Source organism: Panthera leo, chromosome E1 (genome assembly GCF_018350215.1).
Source record: "Panthera leo isolate Ple1 chromosome E1, P.leo_Ple1_pat1.1, whole genome shotgun sequence".
Taxonomy (NCBI): Eukaryota; Metazoa; Chordata; class Mammalia; order Carnivora; family Felidae; genus Panthera; species Panthera leo.
Genome location: NC_056692.1, coordinates 2,269,853 through 2,289,386, shown reverse-complemented (window position 1 = coordinate 2,289,386; position 19,534 = coordinate 2,269,853). Strand labels below are relative to the sequence as shown.

Sequence of the window (19,534 nt, the reverse complement as noted above, 5' to 3'; positions counted from 1 at the left end):
TACCCCGCCGCCTCCCCTTTCTGCTTCCCTCCCGGCCGAGATTTAAGGTGTGAAGGATCTAGGGGAAATATAGGCCGCTTTTATTCTAGTTTGGACTGTGCTTTCGTCTTCAGCAAAAGTCTCCCCCCCCTCCCGCTGGAAAATGGTCTGTTCGGCGAATCGGTAATGAAGGAGGCGGGGCCGGTCGGGTCCTCCCAAGAGGGTTCCTGGAGGGGGGGGCGGCGGGGAGAGCGCTGGGACCGTCCTTGGTCATGAATATGCAGTAACCACGCTGAATATGCATGAACGATCAAGATGGCGAAGCCAATCGCCTGTCCGGAAGTAGCTGATGTTTGTGGAGCGGCCTCCTGGGACGGGTGGGCACCTCCGGGCCTCAAATGGAGCGCCGCCCGGAACTCGGGTCCTGGGTCCTTCCCCCCCCCCCCCCCCCCCCCCCCAGGCTCTGAGCCGCTCGAAGAGGCCTGGACTCTGGGCTCGGGGAGCCTTCTCCGGAAGGAGGCTGGCCACCGTCCGGGAGAGATCACGGGACCGCCACAATCCAGGAAAAGCAGATTAGCCACGGGGCGGGACACAGAAGTCCTGCGGGATTCGGGGTCAAGGCATCTGAACGTTAGGACATCCTCCCCCTTCCAGAATTATTTCAGAAATAAGACTGGCGGGGGGAGAGCGGGGAGAGGGGGCAAGGATCCCAAGGGATTCTCCAATGAGAGCGGAGTAGGGCTCTCGCTCTCCTTCCAAAGCAGAGATGACACCAACGGCACAGCCACATTCAGAGTGATCCTTGTTTGATGTCAATGTCACGTCACCACCCCGGGGGGGGGGGGGGAGCATAACCATGAGGAAAGGAAACTGTCTCTCAGGGAAAAAAGCACACTCCCTCACGCTGGCTGCTGGCTCTGTCCGCTCCCCTGAAAGCCCCAAACAGCCCAGCCCCAGTGCTCTTCTGTCTGCTACTGAGGGGAAAATCCTCCCCGTGGTTCACGGCCGGCCTGCCTCACCCCTTTGATGTGCTCCTCAGACCTTACTTACCCCACAGGCACGTCCCGATCCCCAAGCCCCAGCCTAGACTCCACATCTCTTGATCCCCACGCTCGTCCCAGCTCTTGCAGACAGTCCCTTCTCCGCTGAGTCCCCAGGTCACCCTTGACTCCCAAGGGGTGCCCCTCTCCCATCTCCAGTTCTTTCCCGGTCACGTGCCCTCCCCTGCTTGCCTGCCAGTCTCTCCTTCTCCTTCTATTTCCCCCTGCCCCCCCCCCCCACCCCCAACCCCCAGGCTCTCAAGTCCGATGTCACTCCTCCACCTGCCCTTCCTTCTCACAGCTGAGGTTCTGGGCGGTGATGATGGCAATGCTACCCAACACCACCCCTGCCCCCATGATGTCAGAAGGTGCCACTGTCTCATAGAGCACGTAGTACTGCAGCATCAGGGCCACCACCACCTCGGAGTGCAGGACGGCGCACACCAGGGCGGGGTGGACCTTGGTGACCGCGTAGCTCACGCACACAAAGGAGACCAGGGCCAGGATCCCCACCGCCCCCACGCAGCTCCAGCTCAGAGGGTCGTTGGGCAGCACGGGGGTCTGCAGTACAAAGAGGCCTGGCACAGAGCCCACCAGCCCCACCAAGCCAAACAGGAAGGCCACCGTCGGGAGGCAAGAGGGGAAGTCCAGAGAGCGGTAGACCAGCAGCCCCAGCGACAGCGCCAGGCCGCCCAGGAAGGCGAGCACGTAGCCCAGGGCGGTGTAGAGGCCCGTGGTCCCCTCCTGCAGTGTCCCTAGTCCCGGTCCCACAATGATGATGAGTCCCAGGGTGCTGCCCAACAGGCCACACCAGTCGTAACCGCTGAGACCCTGGCTCTCGAGGCAGAGGGCGAGGAGGGCAGAGCACATTGTGGAAGAGCCCTTGCGGACCGTGGCAGCGTTGCCGGCCGGCACCACCTGAACCGCACTGTAGGCGCATCCGATGCTGAGGACGTTGAGCAGGGCGTGGAGGCAGGCCCGGGCCCGGACGTCGGGAGGTCCCAACAGAGGGTCGCCGCGCAGTTTTAGTAGTAGGGCAATGGGGAGGTGGAAGAGACATCGACAGATGAGCAGCTCCAGCGAGGGGAAGTGGGAAGCCTGGTAAGCCATACGAGAGAAGGGGCCCACGAAGCCAGCGGGCAGGCCCCCACCCAGCAGGGCCGCAAGCAGGCCCTTGGTGGCATCGGAGGGCCGGCAGCGCTGGTGCGAGGGGAGGCTGGGCGGAGTGGAGGGCGGCGATGGCTGGGTGAAGTCGGGCAGGTTGAAGTAGGGGTGACTGCCGGCCTGTTAGGGAGAAAGGAGCTCGGGCATTAGGGCAGCCGTAGCCCAGGGGACCGGGGGCAGGGCGAACGCCAGGCTGGGCTGTGGGACCCGTCTCTCGGGACAGTAGAGGGGCGGGCCGTCTCGCTGAGGAGCTCTTGGGAGCTGGAAAGGGCCTGAACAACGTGGATGAGGTGATACGGCGTGGGCCCTGGGCCTCTAAAGCAGGAAGCAGGGGGTGAGCGGTCCAGGGGCATCGTGTTTCTCTGGGTAAATTCCTGAGAGAAGAAAAGGAGGACCCGGGGGGGTGCCCTGTTGGTCTGGGGAAGGGGAGGCAGCCTCAGATGCCGTGCGTCTGTGTGATGTCACAGGTTCCAGGGACATCTGGGTACACCATTGTGAGTTTCATTTGGGGGTGTCTCTAGCACAGCTGGGAAGTTTGGGGGGAAGAGACCAAAGGGAGCAGCCAGGAGCCACAGGGAAGGGGGCTCTGTCTCCCTGCCCCCGGCACTCACCATCTTTCCTCGGACCTCCTCCTCTATGCCTGGCTCAGGGGGCCTGGGCCCTTCGGAGCTCCAGCCCTTGTGACCTGGATGGAGCGGGAGCGGGGTTCTTCTCTGGAACCTTCCTGAGGTGGGGGTGGGAGGTTCTCCCCTGGAACCTTCCTGAGGCAGGGGTGGGGGTGGGGTAGGGGTGGGGTGGGGGTGGGCCTAGTTTCTCTCGTGGTCTCCAGCCCTGCTTGCTTTGTGTCTGTCTCTGCGCCTCCGAAGTGGGCCTCCTTCTCTTTTTCTCTGGAGGAGTAGCTCTGTGATGAGACTTGTTTGGTTTTAAATGAGCCCGTTTATGTCTCACCTTGTTTCCAAAGAAAGGTTTTGCGGGAGGGAGCTGAGGGCCGACAGCTCTGTCTCCCCCGAGTTGTGGATTTTTGAACACCAGGGAGGAGTCTCTGGGACTGTCCCTCTGGAGTTTCAGGAATGTGTTTCTTGTGTGTGCTTTCACCTGGTGTTTTGTCGGTGCCGCCCCGGGAGGCGCACACCAGGGCCTCTGCATTTACGCAGAAGTAGATAGATGTGGATATTTCTGCCGGTGGGGACAAAATACCAAGCTTCGTGGTCGTCTGCACTGGTAGTCATTTACGTGTGTCTGCTCCTTAGGGCTGGGGCCTGCCCGGGCCGCGGCCTGGTGGGGGTCCCTGCGCGTTTCTGGGAAGGGTGGGTGGGCACGTGCGTGTGTCCGGGGCTGCCCCTGTGCGTGTGCTGAGCCCGGGTCTGAGGGACCCACCCGGCCGGATCGCGAGCCTGCCATGTTGTGTGTCCGCGGAGAGGGTGTGCGTGCTCCGGGCGCTGTGCCCCGCCGAGTGAAGGGCGTGCAGGGGGCGGGAGGGAGGGGGGCGTCCCTCGCTAGGCGGCGGGTGGTCGTGCGGCCCGGCGGGGGTGCCGCAGCCAGCCCCGCGCCCGCTCGGTGCCCGCCCGTCCGGCGGCCCTGCGCCGCGCGGGTCCCGTCCCGCGATCGGTCCGGGCCGAGGCCGTCGGGCGCGCTCGCCCGGAGCCCGAGCCCGGAGCCCTGCATCGGTGTCGGCTGCGCTGCGCCGGCCTCCTCTCGGCGGCGGCGGCGGCGCTGGGGGGGTACTGTTTCCGGGGGTGGGGGTGGGGGTAGGACCGGGGCGGGGGGAGCCGATGATGTCAGCGGCGGCGGCGGCGGCGGCGGCGGGGCCGGGCCGGGGCCGGGCGCTGGGGGGGCCGGGGCCGGAGCCGGAGCCGGAGCCGGAGCTGGAGGCGGGCGAGAGCGGAGCGGCCGGGGGCGGCCACGGGGATGAGCCGGGCCTGGCGGACTCGGCGCCATCGCAGTCAGGTGGGCCCCGGGGCGAACCGGGCAGGGCCAGGGCGGACCGGAGCCAACAGCCGGGCCCCCTCCCCGCTGCCCGGCGCCGCGGGGGCCCGGGCCGCGCCCCGCGCCGCGACCGCTCCCTTTGGGGTTGACCTGGGGGCTCCGGGGTCGGGGGCTGAGCCTAGCCCCGCCTCCAGGCGCGCGCGGCGCTGGGGGGCGGCTAAGGGGGCCCCGGTGCGGCGGCCGGTCCGGCGGCGGCGGCGGCGGCGGCGGCGGCCGGTGGAGGGGGGGGCGCGATCGCCCGGGGCCGGGGAGGGGGCCCCGCGCCCTCCCCTTCGGAAGGGTTAATTCTGCAGCCCGGTGCCCCCCTCCCCCCCGTGGGGCAGGTTGGGGGTGGGGTGGGGCGGGTGTGAGCCCGGGCCGGCGCTGCAAGCTGCCGGGAGGGCGATGGCGTAGGAGCCAGGCGGAGAGGGGGAGGGGTGGGCCGCCCAGCGCCCCGGAGTTGGGGTGTGCGGGGTGCGCGGGGCGGGCAGGGGCCCCGGAGCCATCGTGCCGTCGGGGCAGGGTCGTGGCTGTGAGTCCTGGAGATTGTGTATCTCCCGCTGTGTTGTGGGGCAAGGTAAACCTGTCCTGGGCACCACTGTTTGCTGGTCCGGCAGCCAGGGGTCCGGGTAGGGCCCTCCGTGGGCCACGGGGACAGGAAGCCTCGTGGAGGGGCGTCCGATGGTGTGGGGGGCAGAATTACAAGATGCGGCCCCGTGGCTTTGGGTGACAGGTCCGCATTGGGGCGCGGGGCAATGATACATGCGGAGTTTGTCAGATGGGTGGTTTTCTGTAGGTTTGAGACCCGCGTGTGTTTTCTTGCACGTATGTGTCTTTTGCTGTACACATGAACTATTTCTGAACTGTTGTTTTCTGCATAGCTGTCGTGGTTGGTGTGCGTGCTTGTGGAGGGCACCAGAGTGCAGTGTGCACGCGCGCCCCTTTGGAGGGGGCGGTTGTGTACCTTTGAGTCAGAAGGCGTCACGTCCGGGTCCCCTTTCTGTGGCCCTGCTGAGGTGTGGTCCGGTGTCAGCGAGGTCGCCCCCCCCCCCCCCCCCCCCGCAGGTTGGGTTTGTGTGTCTGTGTGTGGAGTGAGTTGTAAGTGGAGAGCACGTCTAGAACTCAGGTCCCGAGGATCTGTGGGGAGTGGGGGCCCCCAGGGTGTGTCCCAGGTACTTGTGGGGCAGCGGGCACCGGCGTGCGAGGGGCTGGGGGGGCGGTGTGTGTGGAAAGTGCAGGTTGTGTTTATGGGATCGTGGGCAGCCGAGCGAGGGGAAGGCTGTGTGTTTATAACGTTCTCTATGGGATTCTTTTGTGACGTTGTTTGTGGGAGCCCGTCCGTGCTGTTGGACCAGGAGGCGAGCTGGTCAGAAAACACTTGTGGGGAGGGAGGTGGCGTGACAAGGGCAATGTGGGCCTCAGACTGGAGAGATCAGCCGCCAGCCTTGTGTGCAGCCTGCCTTCCGCGCTGGAGTGGCCGCGTGAGGCTGCTGTGGGGATACGGGAGGAGGAAGGCCGGGAGATAAATATGGGGCAGACAAGGGCAGGCCTGGGAGCTGTCGGGTGGCCCAGCTGGTCCCCGTGCAGGGTCTGAGCGCTTGGCCCCTCAACGGCCCGCCCGGCGTGTCAGGGTCACCGGGAGGAGAGGCCTGGCGGCCGCAAGGAAACCAAGCTGGGACGCAGCGCCTTCTTGGCCATGTTTACGTAAAGGCCGGGTGTGACTCTTGTCACTGAAAGGAAAAAGAAACACGAAGTTTGCAGTCCCCTCCTCCTGCTTCACCCTCTCTCTGCCCCCCTGGCGGGGATCTCTGCTTTTCCTGCTCTCTGTGACGCACACTGGGCCGCTCCCGCCACTGTGGAGGGGTCTGGGAATGGAATTCGCTCGCTAGGCAGATTGCTCAGAACAGGTTTTCCTCACCTTTGGTGCCTGGGCCCTTCTGTAGATGTGTGCGTGCGTGTGTGTGTGTGTGTGTGTGTGTGTGTGTGTGCTGTGCCTGGCCTGGCTGGGGGGAGGGTGGTTGTGCAGGGGGTGGGTGGGGAGGGCACCATAGCGGGGGCCCTCTTGTCAGATGGGAGTGGGGGGTGCTGTCTGCTGTGTGAGGCCTGAACAACAGGTGCACCGTGGCCTGGTGGGGGGGAAGGAGGCCTGGGAGTGAGGAGTTCTGGCCCTGCCTCGACCTCACCGACCTCACCGGCACTTTGCCCGAGTGAGCCTCAGGTCCTCATCTGTAAAATGGGGCTAATTACCTGCCCTGCCTATCTTCCAACAGGGGCGTAAGTGGCACTATGGGAGATGTACCTGGTAAGTAGCTACGGTTTGGGGGCTACGCCTGTGCCAGCTGCTGGGGGTCCCCTCCTCGGGGCTTGGCTGATGACAATAGTAGTAAGCCCGTATTTGGCGCTCGCTGTGTACCAGGACGCTGTCCTCTGTGCTTTCACATATGATCGCTCATTTACTCTCCGCAAACCCCCATGGAGGTAGGTGTCCTGATTACCCCCCTTTTTCAGATGGGACAGCTGAGGCCCAGAGAAGTTAAGTAATTTGCTCAAAGTCACTCAGCTGCTAAGAGGTAAAGCTGGATTTGAACCCTGGCAGTCAGCTTCTAGATCCTGTGTGCTTATACACTGTTTTCTGCTGCCTTTCTGAAGCTTTCTGCGGGCCTCTCTGTGCACCCCCCCACCTACACACACACACACACACACACACACACACCTCCCCAGTCTCTCCAGAATTTAGCACCTGTACCCGTCGGTGTCGTGTCGGAAGATCAGTGTGCTGAGACGGTGACTCGGACAGTCCTGGCCTTGGGAGTGAGAACCTAATCTAATATCTGCTGCTGGGTGCCGGCCATGGGGGCACAGAATGTTGATAAGCCAGGCACAGGAGGGATTGTCCTTGCCCTGTGGGTCAGGGAGGGCCGAGAGGGAGGTGGCATTTGAATTACATCTGCACATTTTGGAGGGCTTTGGGGAAGAGGTTAGGGAAGGTTGCATTTATGCCAGGAGGGTAAAGGCAGGGGGCTGTGGGGCGCGTTGGGGGGTGGGGGGGGAGCGCCCTGGGTGCTTGAGGGGAGTCCAACACCGGGCAAGATTGGAAAGGAAGATTGGAATTGGACCCTTGAGTGTCTGGCTGAGGAATCTGAACCTCATTCCCGAGTGAGTGGAGACCAGCGGAGGTTTCTGGGGACGCGGACCGTCAGTGAGAGGAGGCCTGGAGGCGGGAGAAGAGCCTTGGGCCACGCAAGTGTTAACTGGGGCCTGAGCTTGCTCAGGGGCCAGAGGCGGGTTGAAGGGAAGGTTTCCAGAGCCATTCCCGAGCTGGGCCGCAGATCCGACCCAGCCTGGTGACGGCTGGATGCGGGGAGTGGAGGAAAGGGCGGGGTCAGTCGTGACACAGTTAGCACTCAGCACGTGAGCCCTTCTGTGATTTCTGTAACCCGCCGGCCAGCCGTAGGCCCCTCCAGAGCAGGATCAGGGCCGTGGCAGGGGGAAAAGATTTAGCATCTGGGTTCACATAAGCCCAGATTTGAATTCTGACTCTGGTGCTCACAAGCTGTGTGACCTTGAGCAGGACGTGCCCCTCCACGAGCCTCGGTTTCCTCATCCGTCAAACTGGGATCATATAAATACTGACTCTGGGTGGCTGTTTTGAGGAAGTCGTTCAGTGAGACAGCCCACGGAAAGCACTGGAAGTCTATCAGGCAAAGCGTGAGGGCCCCAGAAGGGGTCGAGTTATATGCGTCATTCCGGCTGCTGGCCAGCTCAGTCTGGCACTGAGGGACGGCTCCTTTCCTGGCGGTGGACAGACCCCAGGAAGACCCTGAAGAAGGCAGATTCATTCATTCACCAATTTTAAATCTCCCCTTGTACCAGGCACCGGTCTAAGCACTGGTGACAGCAGTGAAAACAGCAGTAAGAATCTCTCTCCCTTGGAGCTTACGTTCTAGAAACACATGAATAGTACGCCTTGCTAAGTGCCAAGGAGAAGGGGGAAGGGAGGGGGTAGGAAGTCTGGGGAGGTGGGGGTGGCCACCAAGGCCTCCAGGAGATGGTGACTTGAGTCAAGGCTTCAAGGAGGTGGGGCGGCGAGGCCCGGGGCTGCCCGAGGGAAGAACGTTCTGGGCAGGGGGGACAGCAAGAGACAGAGCGCGTCTGGTGGCGGTGCACAGAGCCCCACGTCAGTCACGCCGCCCAGATCACACAGCTGGTCAAGAGTGGAGGGACCCGTGAAAACAAACAAAAAACTAAAAAACCACAGAGCCGCCAAACTGCCCATGAAGCTGAATTTCTTCTCTACGGCTTCCCCCTGCCCCCGCCCCCCATTTTCCGGGACTGAGTTCCGAGATAAAAAGAACCAGCATTAACTGGACTTTCAGCACGTACCTAGTACTGCCCTGGGTCCTGCCGGCCAGGAGCGCGTTCGTCCTCGCCACCCGGCCAAGCGGGAACCGCTCCTTATCCCCGCCTTACAGACAAGGAAACTGAGATACGGAGGGGTGAAGCGACCGGCCCCGGGTCACGTAACTGCCGTCTTCACCTCCCGTCAAACCTCGTAGGGTAGCGGTTGAACTCCGGGGAGCTGGGTCCAAACCCCGAGACCAGGGGCAGGTCGCCCCCCACCCCGGCACCGCGTTCTCTCCACTCCCAGGTGAGGGGGTTGGCGTATTTCAAGCCTCAGTTTCCTCCTCTGGACAGCGGGGTTGACGATAGCCCCCGCTGCGGCCATCTGGGGGCCTTGCAAGTGTCGAAATGACACTCGAGTGCAGATAAAATGCTTAGCACCGTGCTCCTCACATAAGGATGTCACACACGGCAGCTGCAAGTTCCATGATGATGACGATGCGTCCGGCCGGTCGCTGAGGGCCAGGCCAGCTTGGGACCTCCGTGGTTCTAAGAAGCCCTCACGGGCCTCGTCCAAGCATTTTGGCAGGCGGCACACAGCCACGCCTCAGGAGGCACCAAGCCCGCGTGCCCGTGCAGGTGGCCAGGCCTGGCCGAGGGGGGCCGTGGGGGCTGGAACTGAACTTCTGTCATGCTTGCCTGTACAGACAGGCCTGCTACCTCCGGAGGAAGGGGCCCCTCCTTGAATTTTTTTCCCTTCCTCTCGTTTTCACAAAGGTACTAGATGGGCCGGCGGGGGCCCTAGCGGGTGCTGTTTTTCTATCCACTCTCCTCACAACACTGGCGACGGCAAATGCGTGGGGTTTTCCCACACCGACCAAGGCTCTGACGCCAGCTGGGCGTCCTGCAGCTCAGCTCAGTTCTGACCCTGTCTCCCTGGAGGTACCATCAGATCCCACAGGTTAAGGACTCAGTCCCGTGAGTCCCACCCGCTTCGGATGTCAGTCACCCACAAGCCTGGGCCTCTGACCAGCTGTAAATCGGGGTTTCCCGTGGCCCCCCCACCTTCAGCTTTGAAAATTTGCCAGGGTGGCTCATGGAACGGAGGGAGACGCTTACTTAGGGTTTACCGGTTTATTGTATAATTAAGGATACGGCAATAACAGGCGAACGGCCAAACGAAGGAGATACATAGGGCGAAATCTGGAGAGGCCCTGAGCACAGGACCTGCCGTCTCCCCGGGTTGGGGTTCACCACCCTCCTGTCCCACGGATGTTCACCGACCTAGAAGCTCTCTGAACCCCACAGGCTAGAGATTTTCATGGAAGCCTCAGCACGTAGTCACGATCCGTGATTAACTCAGTCCCCAGCCCCTCTCCCCTCTGTGGCGGATGGATGTGGGCTGAACGTTTCAAGCTTCCACTCATGGTTTGGTATTTCTGGTGACCGGCCCCCATCCCGAAGCTTTCCAGGAGACTACCAAGGTCACCTCATTAGAACAAAAGACGCTCCTGTCACCCAGGAAATTCCAAGGGATTGAGGAGCTCTGTGTCAGGGCTCAGGGTCAACCACCAAATGTTAGCAACAAAGATGCTCCCAGAACCCTTATCACTTGGGAAATTAGAGGAGTTTGAGGAGCTCTGTGTCAGGAATGGGGATGAAGACCAATTATGTACGTATTTTTTATTGGATCATAAATATCACAGCTATAAACTGGTCCTTCGTCGTGAGGGGCTATAGTCCAGAACACCGGCTTTGTTTTTTGGGGTTGTTGTTGTTGTTGTTAATGTTTATTGATTTTTGAGAGAGAGAGCGTGAGCAGGGGCAAGGGCAGAGAGAGAGAGAGAGAGAGAGAGAGACAGAATCCAAAGCAGGCTCCGGGCTCTGAGCTCTCAGCACAGAGCCTGATGTGGGGCTCAAACCCATGAACCGTGAGATCATGACCCGAGCTGAAGTCGGACACTTAACCAACTGAACCACCCAGGCGCCCCCAGAATACAGACTTTGTCACCACACTTTTCTGGTATCAGATTTCAGCCCTCCTACTAACTGGCCACACATCTCTAGCTCAAGCCTGTCCATTAAAAATGGGGAAGCCAGGGCGCCTGGCTGGCTCAGTCGATGCAACGCTTGACCTCAGAGTTGTGAGTTCGAGCCCCACGTTGGGTGTAGGGATTACTTAAAATCTTTAAAATGGGGGAGCTAAGCACTACCTTGTAGGATAGTGATGAGGAGGAGAGGAGGTAATACAAGGAAGGTACTGGATCTTAAGGGTCCCAGGGGGCCAGCGGCTACCTTGGAAGGGAGTGGGAAGCCTTTCTCTCTTGTCACTTTACAGCCAGAACTGGACCCCAGGCCACACGCAGGGCGGCTGGCGGGGGCAGGGGCGCTTCTGCAGGGTGCATGTGGCATGCAATGTGGCAACGTTACGGGGAACACCTGGCCCAGTACTGCTGTGTGCCTAGCACTTGGGGCTGTTAGAACTTTTGAATATCACCCCCCCCCCCCTCATTGCCACCTTCCTCCTCCCGGAGGAATCAGAGCATGAAGTGGGCTGTGGCAGGGAGGCCTTTCAGCCCAGATGCTAAAGAGCCTTTGGGGGCGGGTAATGAGGAACCCCAGATGCGGTATATCTCAGAGGACGTGTGTGACCCAGGGCATTTGGAAGGAGAGTGTTCCTGGGTTTCATGCAGGGTGGATGAGGGGCCCAGAGCTCTGCCCTCGGGTCCGTAGGTCTGGCTCTGTGATCAGCGCCACCCCCCCCCCCCCCCCGGTTATTATCAGCTGTGTGTGACTTTGGCTATGTCACCGTACGGCTCTGGAACTTGGATCTTCAACTGAAAAATGGGCCCCCAAAGCCCTGACTGTGCCCACAGTGGCTGTGGGGTGCTTTCTGTGCGGTGACCACAACGGCTCAAATTTGGGGTGCCTGCTATTCCTTTCGGATGAGCCTTCTAGCAAGAGGTGAGGTAGGGGGTGTCTTTCTCTCCCCCCCCCCCTTTTAAGCCAAAGTCCCAAAGCCACCAGCTTTCAGAGTAAGGAGTGGGACCCAAGCCTCCTCACTCTCGGTCTGGCGGCCTTTTTCCAGTGCCCTCCAGAGACGGCAGCGAGCTGGCACGTATGTATGAACCCATGGTCTTTGGTGGTCACCTGGCACCAGAAACCCCCTCTAAGATTTGTGGGCCTGGTGTGTGTGTGTGTGTGTGTGTGTGTGTGTGTGTGTGTGAGTGTGTGTGCGTGTGTGCAGTCCTCTCCTAAGTGGAATATCTAGCAGTTTGGTCCAATGAAAAAAAAAGCTCTAGCAAATCTATTTTGATGTGGAAATGAGACTCTTATAATGAAAGACAACATGCAAATCTTTGATTTTCTTTGAGCCCCGAAGATTGGGCCAAAGGGACTTGAGACTGATCCGAGAGGCTCCCCTGGACCTATGGGACTGAACTACGCCACCGCCGTCGTGTTGTTTTGAGGTGAATTGGGACTATGCAAATTGCCTTGTGCCTGTACTCTGGGCCAGCAGGCAGGGGTCTGCAATTATCTGCGTGTGACCTCCTAGGTCCAATCGGATGCGGTTAGACAAATAACCTGACAGGTCCCCGGAAGGGTCCGGGTCTCCAGAGCAGCCCCGGGCGTCCTCTTTGACCCCAAGTGCTGTGGCCACCCCCCCCCCCCCCCGGGGTCCTTTCCTTCCCGGCTCCCTTCCTGAGAACACGGTTTCTGTGTCTCCGCAGAAGGAAGAGGCCCCACAGAAGGGACTCGCTGAGCCAGCCCCCGCTCTGCTCCATGTTGACTGTGCCCTCAGGTGAGACGTTGCGAGAGTCTGAGGCTGGGAGAAGTCGGACGGGAGGCAAGGGCAGTCATGTTTTTCTAGACGCGGGCGTCCTGTGAAGGGGTCACCAGTCCCCGTGGGGGCTCCCTCTTCCTCCCGCCAGGAGAGAAGTGGCCACTGCTTTCCTCTCTGTCCGTGGCTTTGGAGGCTTTCACCCTTGACCTTCATCGTGACCTGAGCCATTCCTAGCCTCTTCCAGCCCCAGAGGTTTGACGTACTACTGTGAGATGCCCGCCAGACTCGCGTGGCTAAGATTAACCCCTGCCTTCTGTGAGCGGAAGGTTGTCAGCCTCCCACTGGTCTCTGACCAACAGCCTCCACTGCCCTCCCCGCTCACCCCCCCTTCCTGTTCTCGTCTGTCTAGGCTGGCGCCATGCCCCCCCCAGCAGAGGTGACGGACCCGTCCCACGCCCCCGCCGTCTTGCGCCAGCTCAACGAGCAGCGGCTCCGTGGCCTCTTCTGTGACGTCACCCTCATAGCTGGAGACACCAAGTTCCCCGCGCACCGCAGTGTCCTGGCCGCGTCTAGTCCTTTCTTCCGAGAGGCCCTGCTTGCTTCGGCTCCGCTGCCCCTCCCACCAGTGACTGGGGGCCCTGCCCCCAACCCGGCCACCACCACAGCTGCCTCTTCCTCCTCCTCCTCCTCCTCGTCCTCCTCGTCCTCCTCTTCTTCCTCTTCCTCCTCGTCTTCTTCCTCTTCCTCGTCTTCTCCCCCTCCGGCCTCACCCCCCACTTCCTCCCCACCCCGGGTCCTGGAGCTGCCGGGGGTCCCGGCCGCCGCCTTCTCTGATGTCCTCAACTTCATCTATAGCGCCCGGCTCGCACTCCCAGGCGGCGGAGGGGACGGGGCAGCGGTGGCAGAGATCGGGGCTCTGGGGCGGCGTCTGGGCATCTCCCGCCTGCAGGGCCTGGGGGAGGGAGGCGATGCCTGGGTACCTCCTGCCCCAGCCCCCATGGCCAGCTCGCAGGCTGAAGACGACAGCTTCGGGCCCGGGCCTAGGCCGGCCGGGGACTGGGAGGGCGACAGGGCCGAGGCCCAGGCCTCTGACTCCCAGCCCCCGCTGTCCCGGCGGCCCCTCCCCTGCCCCCGATGTGGGAAGAGCTTCATCCATCCCAAGCGGCTGCAGACCCATGAGGCGCAGTGCCGACGGGGGGCCGGCCCTCGAGGGCCTGCGGGGCTGGGCCCCGGGGGCCCCGGCCCCAGTGGTCCTGCGGGAGTGGATGCCTCAGCCCTGCCCCCGCCGGTGGGCTTCCGAGGTGGCCCTGAGCACGTGGTGAAGGTGGTGGGTGGCCACGTGCTGTACGTGTGCGCGGCCTGTGAGCGTTCCTACGTGACCCTGTCCAGCCTGAAGCGGCACAGCAACGTGCACTCCTGGCGGAGGAAGTACCCCTGCCGCTACTGTGAGAAGGTGTTCGCCCTGGCTGAGTACCGAACCAAGCACGAGGTGTGGCACACTGGGGAGCGCAGGTGAGCGCGGGGGGGGGGGTCCTGGAGATCGGGGCGCGGGTGGCGGCGCAGGGTCAGGAGGCCGCGCGCGCGGGGACCACTGACAAGGGAAGGAGGGGGGCCGAGAGAGTCACCGAGAGGCTGGCCTGCTCACCCACTCGCCCCTGCTCGCCTGCTCGTGGTCGCTCACGCACCTGCCTCCCCCCTGCCTCCGCTCCCTCCGCGAAAGCTCACCAGCGCCCCCAGATGCCCCGGGTGGGGTGGGGCCTGGTGCTGTGCCCGAGGCCGAGGAGGGCAGAAGAAGCTGTCCTCCCAGGACAAGACTGTGGGGAGCGCAGGCCTGTCCGGTAGTTGTGACACGTATCTCCGTAATACGTCCCCGTTCATAAGACGTGTCCCCGTTCTGTCCCCGGAGCTGTGAGTTAGGCGAGGTGCGTGCTTATTCCCGGTTCACAGATGGAGCAGCTGGGGCCTGGTGACTCCCAGCCACCCGGGGGGGGGGGGGGCCCTGAGCTAGGACGAGAGGGGGAGGGTGTTGCTCCCCGGAAGCTGGCAGGATAGGACAGGCAGCAGGAAAGGAGCACGAGGGAATGGCCGGGGGAGTTCTAGGTCTGAGCGGAGGACGTGGGAAGCTGAGGCCCTGGCTGCCGGGCCCCTGACTCCAGCGTCTCTGTCCCCGCCCTGTTCCCTGCTGTCCCGGCCCAGGTACCAGTGCATCTTCTGCTGGGAGACCTTTGTCACTTATTATAACCTGAAGACCCACCAGCGAGCCTTCCATGGCATTAGCCCCGGCCTCTTAGCCAGTGAGAAGACGCCCAATGGAGGCTACAAGCCCAAGCTCAATACCCTCAAGCTGTACCGCCTGCTCCCCATGCGGGCAGCCAAGCGGCCCTATAAGACCTACAGCCAGGGAGCCCCCGAGGCCCCCCTTTCTCCAAGCCTCAACACGCCGGCCCCCGTAGCAATGCCTGCCAGCCCACCACCCGGCCCCCCACCCGCCCCCCAGCCCGGCCCCCCACCCTCTGTTATCACTTTTGCCCACCCGGCTCCCTCGGTCATTGTGCACGGGGGCGGCAGCGGTGGTGGAGCAGGGGGGGGCCCGGCCAGCACCGGGGGAGCCCAGGCTGCCTCGGTCATCACTTACACCGCTCCCCCGAGGCCCCCCAAAAAACGTGAGTACCCGCCTCCTCCCCCTCAGCCTGCAGCCACACCGACCAGCCCCGCCACGGCGGGCAGCCCGGCCACAGCCGCGGGGCCGGCCACAGCCACGGAGGAGGCCAAGGGCCGGAACCCACGGGCCGGAAGGACACTGACCTACACGGCCAAGCCAGCCGGCGGGATTGGCGGGGGTGGGGGTCCCCCCGCGGGGCCTGGCCGGGGCCCCTCTCAGCTACAGGCTCCACCTCCACTGTGTCAGATCACTGTGCGCATCGGGGAGGAGGCCATTGTCAAGCGCCGCATCTCAGAGACTGACCTGCGTCCCGGGGAGCTGAGCGGAGAGGAGGTGGAGGAGAGCGAGGAGGACGACGACGACGAGGACGACGACGACGACGAGGACGACGACGACGACGACGACGACGAGGAAGCGAGCGCCGGCGGGGAGGACCAGCTCTGGAGGCCCTACTACTCCTACAAGCCCAAGCGCAAGGCCGGAGCCGCGGGCGCGGGCAGCACGGGGGGCAGCGCGCTGCCCAGAGGCCGCCGGCAGCCCCGCTGGAGACAGAAGTCGGAGCGCCGGAGCTGGGAGGACACCCCGGCGGCGGCGGCGGCCGAGGGCCCCGCGGGGCGCGCCCGGGGCGAGCGGAGGCACCGCTGCGGGGACTGCGCCCAGACCTTCGCCACCCTGCGGAAGCTGCGCAAGCACCAGGAGGCGCACGGCGGCGGCGCGCACGGCTCCCGGGCCGGCCGGCGGCCCTCCACCCGCTTCGCCTGCCCTCACTGCGCCAAGGTGTGCAAGACGGCGGCCGCCCTGAGCCGCCACGCGCAGAGGCACGCCGCCGAGCGGCCCGGGGGCACCCCCACGCCCGTCATCGCCTACTCCAAGGGCAGCGCTGCCACCAGACCCGGGGATGTCAAGGAGGAGGCCCCCCAGGAGATGCAAGTCTCCTCTTCCAGCGGGGAGGCAGGGGGCGGGGGCGCGGCCGCGGAGGAAGCTTCCGAGACCGCGTCTCTCCAGGACCCTGTCATCTCCGGGGGTGAGGAGCCCCCGCTGGTGGCAGGAGGGGGCACCTATGCCTATCCGCCCGTGCAGGAATTTCCACTGGCTCTGATCGGGAGCGGCAGGGAACCTAGTGGTGGGAGGGGCAAAGCGGGGAGCGAGGGGCCGGTGGGGGCCGGGGAGGGGGACCGCGTGGAGGGGATGGGGGCCGCCAAAGTCACCTTCTACCCCGAGCCCTACCCACTGGTCTATGGCCCCCAGCTCCTTGCGGCCTACCCTTATAACTTCAGCAACTTGACCGCACTCCCGGTGGCTCTCAACATGGTCCTACCTGACGAGAAGGGTGGGGGCGCCCTCCCCTTCCTTCCAGGGGTCTTTGGCTACGCAGTCAATCCTCAAGCAGCACCCCCTACGCCCCCGACTCCACCTCCCCCGACTCTTCCTCCCCCAGTCCCCCCTAAGGGAGAGGGGGAAAGGGCGGGGCTTGAGAGAACCCAGAAGGGAGATGTGGGGTGAGCTCTGGGCCCGCCTCCCCCCTTTCACCAGATGCCACCCTCCCTGAACCCCCTGCCACTACCAGCTCCCTGGCTTCCCTGCCCCTTGGGAGCCCCTCCACACTCTTGTGCAGGGACTTGGGGGCCCCTGGAGCTCAGGGGTCAGGCTGCTTTGTGTGAGATTGTAGTTTTCCCGTCTCCTGGGGAGGGATCTTTGGTGGTTCCCCTCTCGGTTCTCCTCCAGGGAATGGCCTCCGCGAGGGGCAGGGCCAGCCCCCATCCCTTCTTCAGCCCTTGGGGCAACTGAGCAATATACTTCTAGGAATCTCTACTCACGGCCCCCACCAGCTCTGAATGTCTAACCCACCCTCCTGATTCGTAAACCCGGGGAGGGGGGGAACCATCTCTCTCGCCTAGTGACCTCCCCTCGTTGTGCAGCTTTCTCCAAGCCCCTGCCTAGATGCTTCCTAGCACATTCCATTCTCTGTGGCCCAGGGCCTGGACCAGACCATTGTGATACCCGACACCCACCCATCTGGGAGCTTGGCTCCAGGTTCCATTCTTCCCAGGGGTGGGGTTCTGTGTCCCTGTTCCCTTCACGTTAAGACGCCATGCCTTCTTTGGCTTCCATGCCTTTGGATCTTCCACATTCCTCCTCATTCTCCTAGACTCTGGAGATGGCCTCTTCCCATCCAGGTCAAGGAGGTGTTGGGGGGAGGGCTACCCATCTGTTCCACGGCTGAGCACTTCCCCAGCCCAGGGCAGCACTAATCTCGGCCCTATCTTGACCCTCAAATCCAGTGAGCCCCAGATTCTTCTTCCAAGGCAAAGAGGTGAGTAGATCACACCTCTTCCTGCCTCTACCTATGGCCTCTTCTGGGCTAAATCAGATTTGGGGGCCAGGAGGGAGGAGCTCCATATGGGATGGGGAAGAGAATCTACTTTCTCCCTGGTTTTTTGTTTTTTTTTTTTTTTTCCTGATGGTTTCTCCCAGACTAGACCAAATAGCCAGAAAAGTGATGGGGGTTGGATGGGTGGGTAAGCCCAAGATTTGCACATGACCTCCCGTCCTTACTTTTACCTCCATCTTCCCCAGTGTCGCTTCCCTCACCATTCACTCCAGGTGGTTTTTGGGGAACCATCCTACTCCCTTGGTGGGCTTTGGGGTATCCCCACCAATTTTTCCTCCAAAATAGCACCTTACACCCCATCTTTGACTCAGTTCCCCACACCCAAAGATCCCAGCCTAGGGATGGGGTGCAGGGACCCTAAACAGTCCCTAATCCCTAATTTGCACTAGTTAACCCTGGTCAGGGGTCCGTATGTTTCCTTCCAGCGGGGGAGTTGAAGAAACGTTTGCTCCTAATTCTCTTTGATGACCGGGCGTCCCCACTCTGTGATTGGATGAACATTTCCCATCCCACCCACCTCCTCCCCCCCCCCCCCAAATAAAAACAGCTCACAAGGGGAGAGCCAGTTTGGGGGAGGAAATTTGACAAATGGGAATTACAGGAGTGCAGTTTAAAAAGGGGAAAGGCTGCCGTCACCTAAATGGCAGCTTTTTCCCAGCTACTGTTTTCTGGGGCCAAGATGGCCGCCCTCTCAACGATGCTGAAAGGGCAAGACCATGGCTTTTGGAGGGAGGTGAGCTCGAGGGAAGGACCAGGAGCATCTGACCCTCCTAGTATATAGGAAGGGGGGGGGTTCTGACAGGCTCCTGAATGTTAACCATGGAGGAGTATCACTCCTCCACTCCTCCTCTGTCTCTTTGCACTTTTCTTGGTCTTGGCCACAGTCCGAGTGAAGAGTTTCCTACTGAATGTACCAAGTTCCAATTTTTAAGGGGGAAAAATGCTTAAAACGGGAAAATGCAAAAAAAAAAAAAAATCACTAAAAAATTCCCACAAATCTTGTTTCTGGCACTTTAGAAAAACTGCGAAAAAAGAACATAATAAAAAATACATATATATATCTACACACAAATTTTATATATATATCTACACACACATATATATATACACCTACACACACACACACACACACACACACACATACACACAGCGGAACCACAAGAGAGACAGAAAGGCCTTGGAGGCAGGGAGCAGATGCTCTAATTGCCTCCCCTAGATCCTTAACCTGCACTCCTCTGAGGCAAAAAGGCACAGGAAATGGAAGGAGTTGAGGGTGGACCGGGCAATTCGAATTTCAGAACAGGTCAAAATTCCAAAACTGTGGACATTTTGGGAGAACTGAGATTGTAGACATTTTTTTTTTTTTTTTTTTAAATGACGATTTAGGAAAATAGTTTCCAGAATGTGGTCGTTCTGGGCAATCAATGAGATTGTGGCAAAATCGGAGATTAAAAATATGTATCTGAGCTGGGGAACCTGAATATTGTGAATTTCAGAGGTTGGAAATTTGGGATTTTGCAGTCTCGTCTTTTGAAAGTCATTCGGGTCTTGTCAGTTTGTACCCTCTTTCCCCATGCTCCCTGGGAAGAGGGGTGACGGAGGAATGGGAAGGCCACTGGTTCTGTGCCACAGCACGCGAGGTTTAGAATTCTACAGACTATAGCTCTATATGTAGTGAGGACCCAGATTTAGAGAAACTGACCAATATTTATCTCCGCATCTGTGTGTGTGTCCAACTCTCTAGGCCAATAAACCAACAAGACAAACAAACTGTCCTCCTCAGTAGTACGCCAAGTGCACTTGTTTTCGTGGCTGGTGGGTCGGCCGGACAGGGACACGCTTGCCCTGTCCCACAGGGATCCTGGGAGCTGCAGCTGTATTTATCCCTCTTGGGGCCACAGCTTCCAGCAACCGAGGAGGCGTGAGGGCCTGGTGACCCTACATGCCTCGCCATAATGGCCGCAGCCACCAGGCTCCAGCTGACTTTGGTCTGACCTCCAGGCAGAAACATGAACTCAGTCCAGTTCACACAGCCTGCTGGGCACAAGATCCTAGTGGCCCATGCGCCTTAAACCGGGTGCAACCCTGTCTCCAAATTGAAAGGAAACCGACGCACAAAACAAGTGACAGCCATGGGATACGGCCAGCTTTCTTTTTCCACTCCTAGCCCCCCACTACCTTCAACTCCTCATCCCCCACCTCCCCTC

The 19,534-nt window shown here is 61.3% G+C and overlaps 2 protein-coding genes across 10 annotated transcripts; one reads left to right on the top strand and one right to left on the bottom strand.

Moving 5' to 3' along the window:
* Positions 1–431: 431 nt before the first annotated feature.
* On the bottom strand, positions 432–3,848 carry SLC35G6 (solute carrier family 35 member G6). The gene is made up of 4 exons (XM_042916601.1): positions 3,681–3,848; positions 3,132–3,405; positions 2,795–2,868; positions 432–2,303 (listed from the first exon to the last, which is right to left on the bottom strand). The coding sequence occupies exons 1-4, from the start codon at positions 3,846–3,848 to the stop codon at positions 1,290–1,292; spliced, it is 1,530 nt and encodes a 509-aa protein (XP_042772535.1). The 3' UTR covers positions 432–1,289.
* Positions 3,369–17,860, top strand: ZBTB4 (zinc finger and BTB domain containing 4). 9 transcript variants are annotated; one of them, XM_042914693.1, is made up of 6 exons: positions 4,074–4,130; positions 6,419–6,450; positions 11,864–11,959; positions 12,221–12,291; positions 12,683–13,785; positions 14,470–17,860. In XM_042914693.1, exons 5-6 carry the CDS (start codon positions 12,692–12,694, stop codon positions 16,436–16,438), a joined length of 3,063 nt encoding a protein of 1,020 aa, XP_042770627.1. In that variant the 5' UTR covers positions 4,074–4,130; positions 6,419–6,450; positions 11,864–11,959; positions 12,221–12,291; positions 12,683–12,691; the 3' UTR covers positions 16,439–17,860. The 9 variants fall into 9 exon arrangements, with proteins under 9 accessions (XP_042770629.1, XP_042770631.1, XP_042770630.1 ...); XM_042914692.1 differs by having other exon boundaries at positions 4,086–4,130; positions 6,419–7,304; XM_042914695.1 differs by lacking the exons at positions 4,074–4,130; positions 6,419–6,450 and adding an exon at positions 3,369–3,404.
* The last annotated feature ends 1,674 nt before the right edge of the window (positions 17,861–19,534 follow it).

Bases quoted from the DNA above. Each gene is read 5' to 3' on its own strand.
- ZBTB4 (XM_042914695.1), top strand. From the start codon at position 12,692: ATGCCCCCCCCAGCAGAGGTGACGGACCCGTCCCACGCCCCCGCCGTC. The intron at 13,786-14,469 runs GTGAGCGCGGGG...GTCCCGGCCCAG, and splicing joins TGGCACACTGGGGAGCGCAG to GTACCAGTGCATCTTCTGCT.
- SLC35G6 (XM_042916601.1), bottom strand. From the start codon at position 3,848: ATGCAGGGCTCCGGGCTCGGGCTCCGGGCGAGCGCGCCCGACGGCCTC. The intron at 3,406-3,680 runs GCGAGGGACGCC...CGTAAATGACTA, and splicing joins GCACGACCACCCGCCGCCTA to CCAGTGCAGACGACCACGAA. The intron at 2,869-3,131 runs GTGAGACATAAA...CGCTCCATCCAG, and splicing joins AACCTTTCTTTGGAAACAAG to GTCACAAGGGCTGGAGCTCC.